The following is an 18,139-nucleotide window of genomic DNA, read 5'->3' as shown; positions in this document are numbered from 1 at the left end:
TCTACTCGGGATCTGAAAAGTTTTTGACGCATCCAAAATGGCCGCCGTAAGAAAAAAAAATTTTTAAAGTTGAGATAAGATTGACAATTGTTATTCGAGGCTTTTAGTATTAAGTTTAATTCAAATCCGATTTAACATCAGATTCGTCATAAGCGACTTTAAAAACCCCTTGGTAATCAATTTCATGAACTTAGCTTAACTCTATGTCAGGGTTAAGATAAATGATATTGATGATATTTTTATGTTATTTAAATTGGTTTTCACTTTAAAAAATAGTTGTTAAGAAACTTTTAGAAAATTATTTCTATATTTTTTAAATTTTTATTAAAATATTAATCGCAAGTCGAAATCGAGGTTATGTTTAAGTTATAGCTATCATAAAGGGGAATTAAAAACTTAATTTTTTTCATACCTTCTTGGGGAATTAAAAAAATTGGACTTAGGCTCTCTTCTGCGTATTTAAGTGTTCGATTTCAGCGGCAACCTCTCGAACTATTGCTTATACCTAGATTCGAGTGTATTTGCTAATAGATCAAAAGATGCGTATCAAAAAACTCTACAAAATAAAAGAAAAACATCTACATATAGGTGAAAGCTAGAGATTCTCAAGGGAGAGTTGACGCAAGTCGAGCTGAACTGTGATTGGTAGAGGGTAACCGGAATCGGAAGTTAATCCAAAATTTATTTGATTGGTTCGAAATGAGCACGGTTGTTTGAAATGGTTTTTATTAAAGGCATTTTAAAAGATCCAACTCATTTTAACTAATAGTAAATGATAAAATAAAAGTAGTGGAAGGGGAAACATGCGTCAACTCTTCCTTGAGGATCTCTAGGTGAAAGCAAACATTTTGAAAAGTATGGCCAAAAAACGCTTTTAAAGAAATGAAGAACGCGAAAAAATATAGGTTGACATGATTAATCGAGCTCAAAATATGTTCGACCAGTCTGCCCTATACAAAAGCTTGGTTGCTGATTAAAGTTTTCAAGAATAAATGTGGAAAGTAAAATTAATAAAATTGGTTAATTTTTTTGTAGTGCACTTCTTTTTGAATATTCAGAATTAGAATAATTTGATTAAATTTATTTTTTGCACCTCTTCATTAACAAAACAATTTTAGGATAGTTTGAAAAATGTACATGACATGTAAAACTACACAACTAATTTAATCCCCAAGATACATTGAAAGGTTATATCTTCATCTCAAATTGATGAAATTCAGTTGATTCTTCTTAATTATTACGGAATTTTCTCAGGAACATACAAAATAAAATATATATAAATAAAAAAAGTAATCGAATTGCTTAATAGGAAATTCATTCTGTTTCCTAGGAGTGGAATGACGTTAACATGAGGTGGAACATTTCTGAATATGGTGGTGTAAGGGACCTCAGGATACCTCCACATCGCTTGTGGAAGCCTGACGTTCTTATGTACAATAGGCAAGTTATTTCATAATGTTTTCTTTAACTTACTGAAAATATTTATTGAATGTTTATCTACTATATTTATTATTTCTAGTGCGGATGAAGGATTTGATGGTACATATCCAACAAACGTTGTTGTCAAAAGCAATGGGACATGCTTATACGTGCCTCCTGGTATATTCAAGAGTACTTGCAAGATAGACATTACTTGGTTTCCTTTTGACGATCAAAAATGCGAGATGAAGTTTGGTTCTTGGACGTATGATGGATTTCAGGTACTTACTCATTAGTACATTAACAATTCTATATCTGAAACATAACACATACGTGACGCTCCACAAGAAAAAGGGACCTAACTCGACAAAAACTTAATTTCCAGTCTTATATGCGAATCGATATAGCATTTAAGTTGCTTTTTCATATACAAAAGTCAAAAATTGTATTTTTTAATTACTTTTTTTGTAATAAAGCTTTAAACATGACCATGTCAATCGCGTTCCAGCACGGACTACGGAAACAATTCCCACTACCACCACTACTACTAGTATACTTGTTATTGTAAACGATCGACTTTAAACTCCTTTCCTGTAAAATTCTGTTTTGTCGCGTTAGGTCCCTTTTCTCGTGAAGCGTCACATATAAATACATACTCTTGAGGACTATTACAAAATCGAAATCAGAATGAAAGCTTTCTTCTTTTGTTTTAGTGCCGTTTCAGAATGAGTTTGGACCTAACACAAATGCAATCCCATTAACATTAGAACTGCAATGCGTTAAGCCCGATTCGAGAACGGGAAATATTTAAGTCTAGTTTTCGAGTATGTATGGGGACAGAGGCTTGTTCCCAGTATTGATATTTAACTGTCATAAGTTACATAGGACAGTGACATAGGATGTTAAATGATTATTCTTCATTTGAATCACAGTCAGCACCTAGGTGACATTTCTCTACCTATTTTATGCTGATGGTAGTTCAGTAAGCCATATCCCGTGAACAAACGAACCACACTTCTAACTTAGATTTTTTTAAGTATTAGGAGATTAACAGCAAAGTTCCTTTTGAGTTTTAGGCCTAAGAAATCCCTAGTTTGTCTTCCTAACCGAGTTTCGACCCACTCCCACTTATGACAACTCTGATTCCATCGTTCTATGACCCCTTTAACCACACTCATAGTTGTCTCAGACTCACTAAATGAACTGAGGCATCCACTTTCTCATTTTCTCTGATTTCCAAGTAAACTGGTAACCTCTAAAGACACTCAGCTTCCTTCTGCCTAAGCTTTAAACACTTCTTGCGTTCTTTTTCAATTGTCGCCTTTTCTAGGTCAGACGGAATCAAACTTCTTCCGCTGCTGACATTAGAAGCGCTTGAAGCGCTTCTTCTTCTGCTTTCAAGTCTTTCCAAACGGACCTGGGGAACAATAAAAATATGAGTGCCCCCGTGGTCTATCCTCCTTATTGTGGCATTGGATGCTGCAGTACCCAAGGTGTCCAATACTGTAGCACTGTTGTCACTGGATTTCGACGCTGGGAAGCCAACTTGCTCATTTCCAGCAGTACCGTCCTGGGGTATCCCTCCCTTGCACCGTAAACGTTCTTACTTTAACCTTTGCTTTCCAAATCTCTTTTTCTCATACATAATTCTTAGTATCGGACAACAGTCGACAAGGCGTTAGTTTATTCCATTTACAAGCCATGTAAAACCGTAATAAAAACCGGGACAAAAATTTGGTACATTTTTTTATAAAAAAGTTTAGAAACCAGTTACAAATGTTGCTGTAAAAAAACGTGTTGAGCTCAGGTTGCAGTCGTATCCACTCTCTCATATAAGATTAATGTAAAAGTCGCCTAAGAAACCAAAACAAAAACCTGGTTAATTTCACATAGTCCGACTGGGTGTGAACCAGATTGAAATATTAGAAAAATCACATACTTAAACCAGATAAAACTTTGTACGTTTCGTATAAAACTAATTTGCAACCATATCAAAATATTTAAATCATACAGGTACAAACAATATAGATCAGGTTATCAGTCGACATGTTCCTTTATAAGGCCCGAGTATAAACCATGCCAAAAACCAAGACTTAAACCGGGTACGTTTCCGTATAGGACCATGTAAAACACAACTTTTCCACGATTTTTACATCATTTTTTAAATAGGGTAACTTTGATCATCATGTGTCCACTTATTCACATAATTATTAATTAACCTGCTCTGGGTTATCTCCACTCCAGCACTGTAGAATGTTTTTCCCATTGTCCTCACCAGGCGACTGAAATGTCGCTTTTTGTAGATCACGGTCAACTGGCCAGACAAAGGGTTAAATCAACTTAATTATTTTGTACCATTCTTAAAAACATTTTTCACATTGCAACGAACACGGTGGGTCCGAACTAAGTTCAACCCAAAGGTCGAGACACTTCAATTTTTTTTTGTAAAATTTGATTCTAAAATCACTGCTACTAAGCAATAACTACCACCTAAAAGTCTGAGCTCTTCAAATTTTTTTGTTTTAATTACGATATTATTTTTTTGAGTAATTTAAAACCAAAAGGAAGAAAGATTAATTGAATAAATTTTATGTAAAGTTGATTTTTTAAATTATTGTTTGCTCAAGATACTACCCTGTGGGAATCAACGCATCTTTAGGATTACTTCAGAACGTTCCAAAGTGTCCTAGGATATTGCTTCAATGTTCCGAAGGCATAAAAAAGAAGACTTAACGACGTCCAAAGTATGTTCTATCTCTGCCCCAGAACAGTCTCTAGAACGTTTTAAGAGTATCCTGAAATTGTCCCTGAAATGTCTTAAATAAGTCTTCAGAAGGTCCCTAGAATGTCCTAAAAATATCCCTGAAATGTCAAAAAAAGTTCCTTAAAGGTTTTCAAAGTATACTAAAAATGCTCCAACAATATCCTGAGAATGTCCCAAATATGTCCTGAGAATTTACCAAATATATGCTGAAAATGTCCAAGGAACGGCCTTCTCATACCCTCAATATATAAAGAAAAATGTACTAAAAAGTTCTAAAATCTTTGATAATCAAAATGAATATTGCATTAAAATTATACATACTTCGTAGCCTAATTAGGCTACGAAGTATGTATAATTCATCAGAATTATTTTTTGATCCAAATAGGCAAAAAAAAGTATATCGCGATTACTAGTCATATATATTGATCCTTATGGGCCAATTCACCGAAAAAGGATTTTGTTTTGAGAATGTACCAAACATGTCCTAAAAATGTGATACCTATATATGAAATTACGTTATTAGGATGGTTTAAAAAATGGAAAAATGATTAATTTTGATACAGCAGAGAGTATTGTGAACCCTTTTTGATCACTGAATGCGAATTTGACATTAAAATTGCAAAATTTTAAAATTCAAAATGGCGGGTGCAATATGGAAGGCAATGTTTTATAAAAGTCACCAAATTCACTCGAAAGTTGTTATTCAGGGGTTTTTAAGGTCGCTGGTTACGAATCTGAAGTCAAATTTCAAAAATTCAAAATGGCGGATCCAATATGGCGGATAAGAAAATCAAAAATTAATTGGATTTGCTTGAAAGTTGTTACACGGGGGTTTTTTGGGTCGCTGATTACGAATCCGATGTCACATTTCCAAAATTCAAAATGGTGGATCCAATATGGCGACCAAAAAAAATTTGAGATTCACTATATTTGCTTAAAACTTGTTACTCGGGGGTTTTCGGGGTCGCTGATGACGAATCTGATGTTAAATTGTCAAAATTCAAAATAGCGGATATAAAATAAAAAATTAATAACTTTTTAAAAATTTGATCGCCATATTGGATCCGCCATTTTGAATTTTTGAAATTTGACTTTAGATTCGTAATCAGCGACCTTAAAAACCCCTGAATTACAACTTTCGAGTGAATTTGGTGACTTTTATAAAACATTGCCTGCCATATTGCACCCGCCATTTTGAATTTTAAAATTTTGCAATTTTAATGTCAAATTCGCATTCAGTGATCAAAAAGGGTTCACAATACTCTCTGCTATATCAAAATTAATCACTTTTATTTTTTAAACCATCCTAATAACGTAATTTTATATATAGGTATCATTTTTAAGGTTAGTTTGAAATAAATCAAATTTATCGCAGTTGTGCGTTACAGGAAAAACCTCTCCGAGTATTTAAAAAAAAAAATATTAAAATCGGTTAAGATTTGTGTTGTCGGTAGATTTTTGTCCACAGAGGGTCATTTTTTTCCCACTGTGGGACGTCTTTATTTCATTCTTTTGACATCAATAGGATGATTTTCTCGGATTTTCTAAGGATATCTTTAGAACGTCTTTTTAACAATGTCCCAAGAACGTTCCAAAAAGCATGTCCTTGGGACATTCAGCGGATGCCCGTGCCCATTGGGTACCTTTCAGATAAATTGCTATTTAAACATAATTTTATTTTTTTACCTATGAGATGGAATTAAATTTATGTTTTACCAATAATTATTTATTTATTTGTAGAACTACAGAAGTTAATGGGAAATTGAAAACAGAAAATAAAGTAAACGCTGATTAAATCATTACTTTTCAATATTAACTATGACGAGATCATCCAGAATATACTTCTTGACCATTACACGCCATATATGAATATAACATCAGCCTTCATGTCTAAAAAACAATGATTTAATCAACGTTTACTATAATTTCTGTTTTCAATTTTCCATTAACTTTTATAGTTCTACAAACAAATAAATAATTATTACTAAAACATAAATTTAATTTGATCATTTAAGGTCAGTTGGGGTAAATGGGGACAAAATCGCTATTTTTCACAAATTACGTAAGTTACTTCCTTTAAAAGGTATAATATTGGCAGGTTTATTTTTTTAAGTTGTTATTTACGTTCCCAGGGTTAATTTTATGCAGCAGAAAAAAAATTTAGATAAGCTTTAAACGCATGAAATTGACTGTCCCCATTTACTCCAAGAATTAGAAAATTTTATAAAATTTGGGGTAAAATGGGGACAGCATAGTTTCTAAGAAAGTTTTAAGAAAAAATTTTCCTTAAGGTATCACATCGGTAAAACCGTTTTCTATAGATTTTCTTGAAAATTTTACCATATGTTCTTATTATCATTCTTGACAAATTTGCAAAATATGATGAATTTTCGCCGTACGAAACCAGAGATATTAGCAATCAAAGTTGCTTATTTTGCATGGGAGACGGGACTAATGTTGAATTCAGGAATAAATTTGGAACTGAAATATACAAAGAAATTTATAATTTACCGTGCCGTTTATTTGTAATTATAAATTAAAAATTCTATTTCATGACGTCATTTGCAATATATAGCACACCCGCCACTTTGATGTGGCAACATCGCAGGATGGTAACATTAGTTTTAGTAGTCCACAGTAGTCAAAGCGAGACTTATAGCGACGTTGTCAAACCCATAGAGTTATTATAAATAGAGTGGGGAAGGTATAGGAGCCACAGTAAGTGGCGATGAGACGCCCGAAGAGAGAGAAAGAAAACCGAAACCGTAGTTCTGTCCTTCTCTAAAAATGCGTCACTGCGCAAGCGCGGGCGAGTGACTGAAACACGTGGTTTTCAAATGTATTTTTATTCATATTTTATTCAACTTTAAATCCAACCATTTAAATTTTTTTTAATTTAACGTTAAATCTCTTCATATATCTTTTATATTTGAAAATAACGCATTCATTCACTTGTTATAAAAATAATAAAACACTGAAAACTGCGACTTGAATTTGAAGGAACAGGTTCCTTCTTACAAAGCACACACTTTATTCGCATTTTTCAATAATTATAACAACATAAAAAAAGTACTACCACGTTTCATGCGTAAAGCAAAGGAATTTTCGTGAGTAGGCAGTCTGTCACTGCCAAAATCCAATGCTTTGCTCATGCGTGAGCAGAAGAGGACAGATATACGGTTTCGGTTGTCTTTCTCTTTCTATGCAGCGGACGATTAGGTACAGTCCTTCCCCACTCTATTTATAATAACTCTATGGTCAAACCTCCTACTCCTTCCAATCGCTGCTAGTGTGGGGTATACGTGTACGAGTGTATTTGTAGAAGTAGGTACAGTATGGGCTGAGAGTATAGGGAGTTGAGGGCGAAAGTATAGTGCGGGAAGTAGTAATGCGAGCTACAAACTTTTGACTCCGATTAGTGCCGATGTGATACCTTAAGTATATTACTGTATTAAGGGATGAAAAAACTTGAAAAAAAATTTGTAGTAGATATATAATAATAGTTGAACCAATTAAAATTTTTTTATTTTTTTTTATTTCAGTATTTTGTCTCGCATTTGAAAAAAAAACAGACTTAAAAATCATACCAAATTTTTTTCTTATTCCTTATGACTCCCATAACAGAAATTCACTTGAATTTTTGATTTTTGTCAATTTGATTAATAATGACAAGCTGTCCCCATTTACCCCAAAAATTTGAAAACTCAGGGTAAATGGGGACAGCTTGTCATTATTAATCAAATTGACAAAAATCAAAAATTCAAGTGAATTTCTGTTATGGGAGTCATAAGGAATAAGAAAAAAATTTGGTATGATTTTTAAGTCTGTTTTCTTTGAATTGCGAGACAAAATACTGAAACAGTTTGACTTTGATTTTCAAGTTTTTATGCATTGAGCGATAACTTGAATTATCATGCTGACAATTGTCAAGATAAAAGCTTGGAAATACTCAAAACCTCTTGCAGGTGATCTGAGGTCAAAATATTGACGTAGAACTTAATTTTAAAACTGTAAATTAAGCTCCAAAACCTCTTGTCCCCATTCACCCCAACTGACCCTACTTTTATGTTAGTAAAAATACTGCTATAGGTAAAAAAAATTATGTTCAAACTTTTTGGTGAAAATTAGTAGCAGTGATTTTAGAATAAAAAATACAAAAACTCGATTTTCTTAAAAATACGTCTAATGATTTTTTTCTTTTTGGTCTTAAATGTTTTGAGCAAAAGTTGAATGAACATTTAAATTAAATGTTTAGCGCTAAGTTCGACTGAACATTTAAATGAAATGCTTGTTAAATGTTTAGCGAAAATACTGGTGAAAATAAAATAATGATTCCTGATATTTTTTATGGAAAACGATTAATATTCAAATATTCATTGAGCACCATATTTGAGAGGCCAAAAAAAGTATTGCGCAGCCGTAGGTGCTTTACTTTAGTAATGCGCATCGTGTTAAGTTATTTTTTTTACTGAACAGTTAACGAACATTATATTTAAATGTTCAGTCAACTTTCACACCCAACATTATTAACGAACATTTAATTTACATGTTTAGTCAACTTTGACTCTACACGGAAAAACTTTGTTCAAGAATTATTCTCAAATTTATTCAAGAACGGAGGGTATGGGAAAAATACCTGAATTGCTGCAGAACCGTAGGTTGAAATATTATTTATAGCTTTTCGGGAAAAACTGTAGTGAATTTCTGGACAACTTATTGAATTTTCAACCAAAAATTCCCGAACTCGTTTAAGAATCGAAAAGTATGAACTGCGAGAAAAAAATTTGCCTGCGTGAGTACTGGAACTTGAGATTTCGAACTACGAAGACTCAAGATAACTGCCTTATGCCGCACGCACAGTGACTGAGATATTATAGTCGCGGCGTCAAGAAAACTTATTTTGAATTCATAACAAAAACTCCTGAGAAATTCTTGAACAAAATTTTTACGTGTAAACATTTAATCATAGCGGACATTTTAATATTTATTCAACCTTTACTAAATATTGTAACTAAATATCGGTAGTTTGCACTTAGACCTTTAATAAATATTTAGTAAAGTTTCGATGCTGTGTGGGAGGAGATATAATAGAATAGAAATCTACAAAAAAATTTGAAGTGCCTCGACCTTTGGGTTGAACTTGGTTCGGACCCACCGTGCGAAACAATACGGGTTGTTGCAGATTTATTCAAGATTTTACGCATAAAAATTTTGTATTATTCAAGAATCATTTCGGATGACCAGATTAAATCTGTAATGTTGCCTAATAATTACGGATGGTCTGCTATTTTACGATTCGTCATAATTATTTGTAGCAAAGTGATAAATATTAAACTTTTATAATATTACATATTGTTTTTGTTTCCAGCTGGACTTACAATTACAAGATGAATCAGGTGGAGATATCAGTAGCTTTATTACTAACGGGGAATGGGATTTATTAGGTATGTTATCAAATTTTTAAGAAATTATAGTGTAAGTTCTTTTATTTTTCTCATTAGGAAAAAAACTGCCAAAATATATACCTAATATTTTAGTTACACAATTTTTATCATGAAGGTTAATATAATGAACAAAATGTGAATGAATGAAAGAAATTAAATCTAATTAATTTGCGATTGATACACTGAAAAAAAAATTTATTAAATAAATTTTGATTCAAATACTCGATTACTTGACTATTATCAAATAAATATTTATTTGATAATACTCAAGTAATTGAGTATTTGAATCAAATAATTTTTTTTTCAGTGTAAAAATCAATTAAAATTAATAACATAAATAAATATAATTAACGGATATTCATTGCAATATAATAATTTAAATCAATAAAAGCATTCAATACATTAATCGTTGTAAAATGTAATTTCGCAAGTATAATTATTCGATACACAACATACACACATTTAGTTATTAGTACAAAATAAAAAAGAAGAAAACCGACCATCAACAATGGCTTCATGATATGAATATCTATACGTATAAATTGTCAAACATAGGTCGTAACTTTTCGAATTCATATCTTATTAATTGACGCCTTTCATTTGCTCTTAAATAATACCTTTGGATTTCATTAAGTATGTGAGAAATTAAAAGTACTTATCCGCAATATGAAGTAGTATTTTATGAAATAATGAAACTATCAGTTTGTAATGATATGAATATTTAAGCTAATGGATCCACTCGCTTTTTTTCAAAAATTTTTTTTTAATAAAAAAATTTTTTAATAGCAAAATTTAAGGTGATATACAATAAAATCTTATTCCTTGCGTCAAGACGAATCGATTGGTATATATAAAATATAGATTTGATTGAAATTTAAAGAATTAATGAAAATTAATATATAAATTTTTAAATAAATAAATAAATTTTTAATTTTTCAAAAAATTTTATTACTTTTAATGAATTTAAATCAATCAAATGAGTGTCCCGATCAAATAACTCGACCGACGCTCGGACGAACGCTCTATTACCAGTCAAGTAGCAGTACTTGACGGCGGCTCACTGCTACCCGACTACCATTAGAGCGTGCGTCCGAGCGTCGGTCGAGTTATTTGATAGGGAAACTCAAATGAATTAAAGGAATTGATTACTTCCTCCACGAGGAAGCAAATTTTTTGCGTCACACAACGAGGAAACAAAATGTTCATGAAATGAACATAACGGACTACATACTTTTTATAAAGTTCACAATTAAATTTTTGCTCGAAATAGCATCAAAATTTTAGACAGTTAATTAAAGCGTTAATACAAGTTTTTCCTATTTCAAATAATAAATTTTTAGAAAAAAAAATATTACACGGAAAAACTTTGTGCAAGAATCATTCCTAAATTTGTTCAGGAACTGAGGATATGAGAATAATTTAAGAAATCTTATTTATATTTTCTTTGAAAAATTCTAAGCAGTATTTCTATAAGAATTGTAGAGAAATTCAAGACAACTTCCTAAACTCACTACAGAAAGTCTTGAACTTGTTTTAAAATAAATTTTTACGTTTGGGAGAAAAAAAATTTACTCTGGGAGGACTCGATCCCACGTCCTCGAGAGTCCAAAAACTCCGCTTTACATCTCTCAGCTACCTTTATAAAAATACAAGTATTTTCTTGAATGATTTTTGTATTTTTCTGTAAATTTTGCAGAATTTTTCTCATATCCTCAGTTCCTGAACAAATTTAGGAATGATTCTTGAACAAAGTTTTTCCGTGTATAGTCATAATTGTTTATTGATATATTTTACAAGAAATATTTAAATTTTATTTTATTTAGATTAAATTGAATTTAGAAAAATTAATTAATTTCTTTAGGTTTTTTATTTTGTAGAATAATTTATGTTTCTTAGTTAAATTGTATTAATAATATTCAAATTTTTAAATTTTATCTTAATAAAATCGTTAAAGATTAGTCTCCTTTAACGTTAAGTTAAGTGGCTAGTCATTTCTAATAAATAAGATTTTTACGTATTTCAAATTTAGAGCGCACACACAATCATAATTCGACTATACTAGGATACATCTATTGTTACTAGTTAAATCGTCTATTTTCATGAGTGGACCACTTAAATTTTTCAATTTAATTACACATTTGACATTTCAATGAATGCAAATCGTCACTAAAGTTAGTTTAAAGTGATTTTTTCTGTACTTAAATGGTATTTTGTTCCAATTTCATATAAAATAGGAAAATGTTACAAAAAGTCACGAAACAGTACAATAAAACAGAATTTAATGATTAAAATGTTTGATTTTTTTCATTTTCATTGAAAAGTATTTTAAATAAATAATTATTCAATGAATATTTAAATTGTATGATATTTAATGAATTTTAAGATAATTTTTCCAGGGTGGTCCACTCATGACTACATTCCCCTATATATTATAAAAATTTCCACTGATATTTATGATGAATACCGACGTTGTAAAAATTATATTTGTCGCATAACTCTAATTTATTATTTATTTTTGTATTAGGAGTACCTGGAAAGAGAAATGAAATCTATTACAATTGTTGTCCAGAGCCATACATAGATATCACTTTTGTTGTAATGATAAGAAGGCGAACTCTGTACTACTTCTTCAATTTAATTGTACCTTGTGTCTTGATTGCTAGTATGGCAGTTTTAGGCTTCACTCTGCCACCAGATTCTGGTGAAAAACTGTCTCTCGGTAAATATTTTCAATATAAATTTTCAAGTAAAAAGTATTTTACAATTTACATGTTTACCATTATTTCAAGCACAAAATGTTAAAATAAAAAGACATACAAAATATTAAGTATAGAATAAATATTGTCACCTAGTAAATTGAAAATTCATTAAATTAATAGTGTTTCTTTAATAATTGTGAAATTTAACTGCTTATAGACTGGCTATGTTTATTATTCTTAAATAAATAAGACATATGCGAGGGGGAATATACTCAGGTAGTCAAGTGTACACTCTTACTGTAATATTTATGTAATAACGTGTAATACCGTGTAATAATGCGTTATTACAGTGCTGTAATAACGCAAAAAACTCTGTAATATCTCTGTAATACTCTGTAATAACGTGTAATACTTAGTAATAAGGGTAATATGAGGTGTAATACCGGTAGTCAAGTGTACACGTTTTTAACTAGTAAATTCCTCCTCGGACATATGTAATATGTCTTATATTATAAAGAATGTTACTAAAGTTGTAATAAGTTATAATATTAATATAATTACATTATAATGTATGAAGTAAATACTTCTTTATTTTTACAAAAAAGAAATCAAGAGAAGTCATACGGAAAATAAAAACCATTGTGTATAAATAAAATCATGTGTAAAAATATATAAAAACGAGTGTAAAAAATATATAACAAATATAAAAAATATTTCTTTAATTAATAGAAAAACAAGTTTTTTGTCACGTTTTTGACATGTGACACATTTTTGTCTTCCATAGAGTATATCAGTCTATATAGAAGGGTTAGGCAAATGTGTAGAAGGTAAGGCAAGGTTTATAGTTTACGTGGTTAGACTGATATACTCTATGGAAGACAAAAATGTGTCACATGTCAAAAACGTGACAAAAAACTTGTATCTATTAATTAAGGAAATGTTTTTTATATTTGTTATATATTTTTTACACACGTTTTTTATATATTTTTACACATGATTTTATTTATACCCCAAGTAGAAATGTCCGTAGCTCGCCGTAATTAAACATCGGTATGGTACTGATCCAATACTGGCCGTCGGTATTGACTTTCAGTACTGGCAGTGTACTGACTAATACACCGAATCAGTACTATATCGAAGGTAAACAAATATTAAAACCAGTACTGGCAGAACACTGTCATTCACACCGAATCAGTACTATGTCGGTGGTAAAAAAACATTAAATGAAAAAGTCTTTAAATTATTCCAATAGGTAGAAAACGATGATTTTTTATTAAAAAATATGTTTATTAATTTCTTTCCAATACTTTTTTACTTTAGATAAAAAAATTCAAGAATAAATACATTTTATTTTCGTGATCAATAGATAATACGGTCTTCGAAATCAAAACTTTTGCATTAGGGTAAACTACTTCAAGTCAGCACTTCAAGCCAGCGCGGCTGTGCGGTATGCGTATCCGACTTGCGTTCTTAGGGTTTAGGGTTCGATCCCTCATGCGTGCGAGATTTTTCATTCTTAGTTTTAAGTGTTATAAGTACAATATTTGTTTATCTGTAATATTAATTATTAAATAATAATTAATTAAGTATAAGTGCAAAGTAAAAAAAATTAAATAGTATGAATTAAAAAAAAATTACAACACAAAAATATTTTTTGTAAATTAATTTATTAAAAATAATATAATTTAATTAACATATATGATAATTATTATTTCAATTATTTATTATTAATAGTAGTTTATATATTCTAAATTAAATTAACTATTATTACCCTCACATTACCTTTTTGTGGTAAAAATGGGAGTAATAAGCTTATAAGGATGAAATTTGCAATGGAAAGAGAATTATATAGTATTTTGTAAAAAAATGAGATTTTAACTCCGGATGAATACTTTACCAGTATTATGCCAGTATTATTCCAGTACTACGTTAGTACTGGTGAGCGGGACAAAATCAGTACTGGAGAGCGTTACCAGCCAGGGCTGGCCCACTACTGACCCAGTACGGCAGTCAGTACTGTTATACTGACTGGCAGTGTTGGGTCAGTACTATGCCAGTGGCACATTTCTACTTGGGACACAATGGTTTTTATTTTCCGTATGACTTCTCTTGATTTCTTTTTTGTAAGAAGTTTTGACAAACCCTTTTGAGGTTATGAAAAATTTTTTTTCAAATGTTTTTCAAAAATACTTGGTATGTACACCATAAAATAGTTTGCCAAAATGTTTCTCGTAGAAACTTATGTATTCTATTGGCTTTTTACAGATTATTTATCTTGTTTTGTTTTTTTCTGATGAGGATACAGAATACTGTGTCGAAACGCGTCAAATTTTGATGTAATTAAATAAATATAAGCCAATAGGCCACAAAATTTAAAAAGACATCTTCTCTCTATAATTATATTATATTATAATAATATTAATAACAATAATAATAATAATAATAATAAATAATAATAATAAATAATAATAATAATAATATCTCTCATATTATAAAGAATGTTACTAAAGTTTCAAAACATTTTTTGTTTTTTAGGAGTGACTATTCTTTTGTCACTTACGGTGTTCTTAAACATGGTAGCTGAGACAATGCCTGCAACATCTGATGCTGTACCGTTATTAGGTAATCACGACGACTGTAATTACGATCATAATTACGATCCTGAATATGATCATAAATACATCCGAAAAATAAAATTATGACTTATATATTGAATTAATAGTAATAGTATTGATTTTTGTTATTAATACAATAAGATACAGTAAATCCTCGTTAATGCAGACTCGGATAACACGAACAGCCGGTTAATACGAACAAAAATTTCGGTCTCGGCAAAGCCCTATGTAAATTGCATTGAACGCACCTCGGTTAACAGGAAATTCCAACAATATTTAAGGCCCTTAATCCCTTTTCAACTCGGTTAACGCGAACTATATTTCTAAATAATTTATGAAATTACGTTGTATAGAAGCCAACAAGTTAAGAGATTCACACTTAAAGGCCTTTTCTTAATTTTTTTCTGGATTCCAGTGATTCAGTGTAAAAGTTTAAAGCGAATAATTAGTAAGATATCGCATTTTCAAGTAATATCAGTGTATTATAAAGTAAACGAGCATTGTCCTTCAAACAAAATTAATAATTTTAGAACAAAGGGAGTAACAAAAATTTGACAAAATCTTAGATCTCAGAAAAGTTTGATATTCCTAAACCTTTAAGGGGTTATGCCACTCTAGAGACCGAAAAAATAGGTGTTTTATGTGAATTTTTTTTAGAAAAACCATAAAGTCAATTAAAAATATAATATAAGAAGTTTATTATACATCTTTTTAGGTGTAAAAAAATAATTTCTTATAAATATTTCTTGAAGAATGGTGGCGCTGTAGCGGTCGTTCTTCGACTCCTCTATGGTTCAAGGGGTACGTGGCCGAACTAACTGCTCCTGTAAATTTTGGAATATCTTGAGTATCTAAATTTTTTTTTATTATATATTACAATAGCTAAAGTAACACGTAGGATTTTTTCGATATATTGATTCATGATCAAATGGCGCACTTCTAAAGTTAAACTTTCTAATTTCGACTAAAAAACCATCAGTTAATAGTTAATAACAAATGAACTATATAGAATAAAAAAAATCCTACGTGATACCTTAAAAAATGTATTTTTAAAGATGTGTGTCAAATTTGAACCTAATCGGTTGGAAATTGTACGAGTTGTTGGTTCGGCCAACTCGAAAAATGTAGTTTGGAGATAAACGCGTTTAAAGTTTTAAGTTGTACAAAACTTAAATAATTTCACAATACCTTTAATCTGCAATGCCTGCACCATATAATTGACCACTATAGTCTAGCAAGTAACTAGCGCCTTTGAAAACATCTGCCGTATACCTGCTGTAGATCCTTCAAAGATTACCCCCCGTAGAACTGACAAAAGGAGCTCGCCGCGTACCGTGCAGCCTTGCAAGGAACTTCGAAAATAAATTATTTAGAGATTTTTCCGAGCCATAATCCTGCAATATGTTATTTCTGAGACCCTAAGGAACTATTTAAAGCAAAAAAAAGGGATTTTTTGAAAATCCTAGAGTGGCATAACCCCCCAGTAAAAAATAAAAGATACAAGAACGGCGGATTGCGGTTACAAGCTCAATAGCTGGTAAACGAATCCATGAGAATCTCGGATACAAGCACTTTTCGGTATCCGAAATGATCATAAGCTTGTAAACGCACTGAAATGGACGACTTTTGTAGGTCTTTTAATCAAGAAAAAACAATTAAATGAATGCAGAAACGATGGAAAATTAAATTAGAAGCAAAAATAAATAATTATTTTTTAAAGAAACGTACATTTAAACAAAAAACAATTATTCTTACTAATTCTAACCTCTGCATTAAAAACATTGTAAAAACAGTGTTTTGTTGGTAATTTTACCTTACCGATATTGGATATTAATTTAACGTGGGTTTTTCGATTTTCCAATTTCAGAAGCAATTCATAATAATCAAAATATTATTAAACATAAAACGGTGCTCATTTTTAATTTCCTTTCCCCCTTTTATTTAAATCATTTTAAATTGCATTAAAATAGAAAATTCGAAAAAAAACCCTCGTTAAATTAATATTCAACGTTGGTAAGGTAGAAAACCATATTTTCCGAATAGCAACATAAAATTACCAACAAAACACTGATTTTACAATGTTTTTAATGCAGAGGTTAGAATTAATAAGAATAATTGTTTTTTGTTTAAATGTACGTTTCTTTAAAAAATAATTATTTATTTTTGCTTCTAATTTAATTTTCCATCGTTTCCGCATCCATTTAATTGTTTTTTCTTGATTAAAAGACCTACAAAAGTCGTCCGTTTCAGTGCGTTTACAAGCTTATTATCATTTCGGATACCGAAAAGTGCTTGTATCCGAGATTCTCATGGATTCGTTTACCAGCTATTGAGCTTGTAACCGCAATCCGACGTTCTTGTATTTTTTATTTTTTACTGGGCCCTTAATTAAAAACTAAGCAAGTAAAATTGCATCTGATTTTGGAATTTTAGCCAACAGAAAAGCATAAAACTATTACCAAATCGTCTAATAAAAATTTGCTATTCTTTATATAAATTATTGTAATTAATGTTTATAAATACAAGAAATATTGAATTTTAGTATGTTAGACTAGTTATAATGACAACCTCGATAACACGAACAGGCAAATTTTCCGGTCTTTTCAAGTTCGTGTTAACGAGGATTTACTGCAGTACTTAACAATTAAATATAATATTAAATGCATATTATAATGTAGATTTTGGGATTATTTTATTTTAGTTATTTCCATTCAAAACACGTTATTTACACTTATTTAATTTTAATATAGCCCGACGCTAAGTTATTTTATGAAAAATAACTAAACTAGAAAATAGTTAAATAACCTGACAAAGTAATGGTACGGTCACAGTATACGAAGACCGAAAGTCAAGATTGCTAATTTTATCTTAATCTTAGAACTTTAATAATAATGGGTCGACTTAGAAGGAAACCACTTATAAAACTTATCGCCCATTTGACGACACCTTGTCCCACAATTATTAATTTTACATTTTAATTATTTCACAAAAAAAAAAATGTAGAACGCAACTATACTTTACAAATACCAGAATGAGAGTAAAATGGCCGACGTGTTAAACTTGAAAACATCGCTAATCAGCGGCCTGTCTTCTCGGTGTAATTTAGATTAATTAATATTCAATAAACCGATAGTATAACTTGGGCGGTAAAGTGCCTTGACTTGCGATCGCCGAGGTTAAGCACATCCAAGCACGGTT

General features: G+C 30.6%; 1 protein-coding gene across 6 annotated transcripts in view; it reads left to right on the top strand.

Annotated features, from left to right (window-relative positions):
• LOC127284404 (neuronal acetylcholine receptor subunit alpha-7-like) overlaps positions 1-18,139 on the top strand; it is a 152,337-nt gene that overhangs the window by 79,453 nt on the left and 54,745 nt on the right. For 5 of the 6 annotated variants that reach the window (XM_051309811.1, XM_051309808.1, XM_051309810.1 and 2 more), the window contains 5 exons: positions 1,331-1,440; positions 1,520-1,700; positions 9,552-9,627; positions 12,152-12,346; positions 14,862-14,948. In XM_051309811.1, coding sequence (XP_051165768.1) covers positions 1,349-1,440; positions 1,520-1,700; positions 9,552-9,627; positions 12,152-12,346; positions 14,862-14,948 — 631 coding nt within the window. In that variant the 5' untranslated portion in view covers positions 1,331-1,348. The remainder of the gene's footprint in view (positions 1-1,330; positions 1,441-1,519; positions 1,701-9,551; positions 9,628-12,151; positions 12,347-14,861; positions 14,949-18,139) is intronic. The other variant, XM_051309814.1, reaches the window with a different exon arrangement.

Source organism: Leptopilina boulardi, unplaced genomic scaffold (genome assembly GCF_019393585.1).
Source record: "Leptopilina boulardi isolate dan_hultmark-lab unplaced genomic scaffold, ZJU_Lbou_2.1 LbouV2_324, whole genome shotgun sequence".
Lineage (NCBI taxonomy): Eukaryota > Metazoa > Arthropoda > Insecta > Hymenoptera > Figitidae > Leptopilina > Leptopilina boulardi.
The sequence above is the reverse complement of the archived record's forward strand: the minus strand, read 5'-3'. Positions and strand labels throughout refer to the sequence as shown.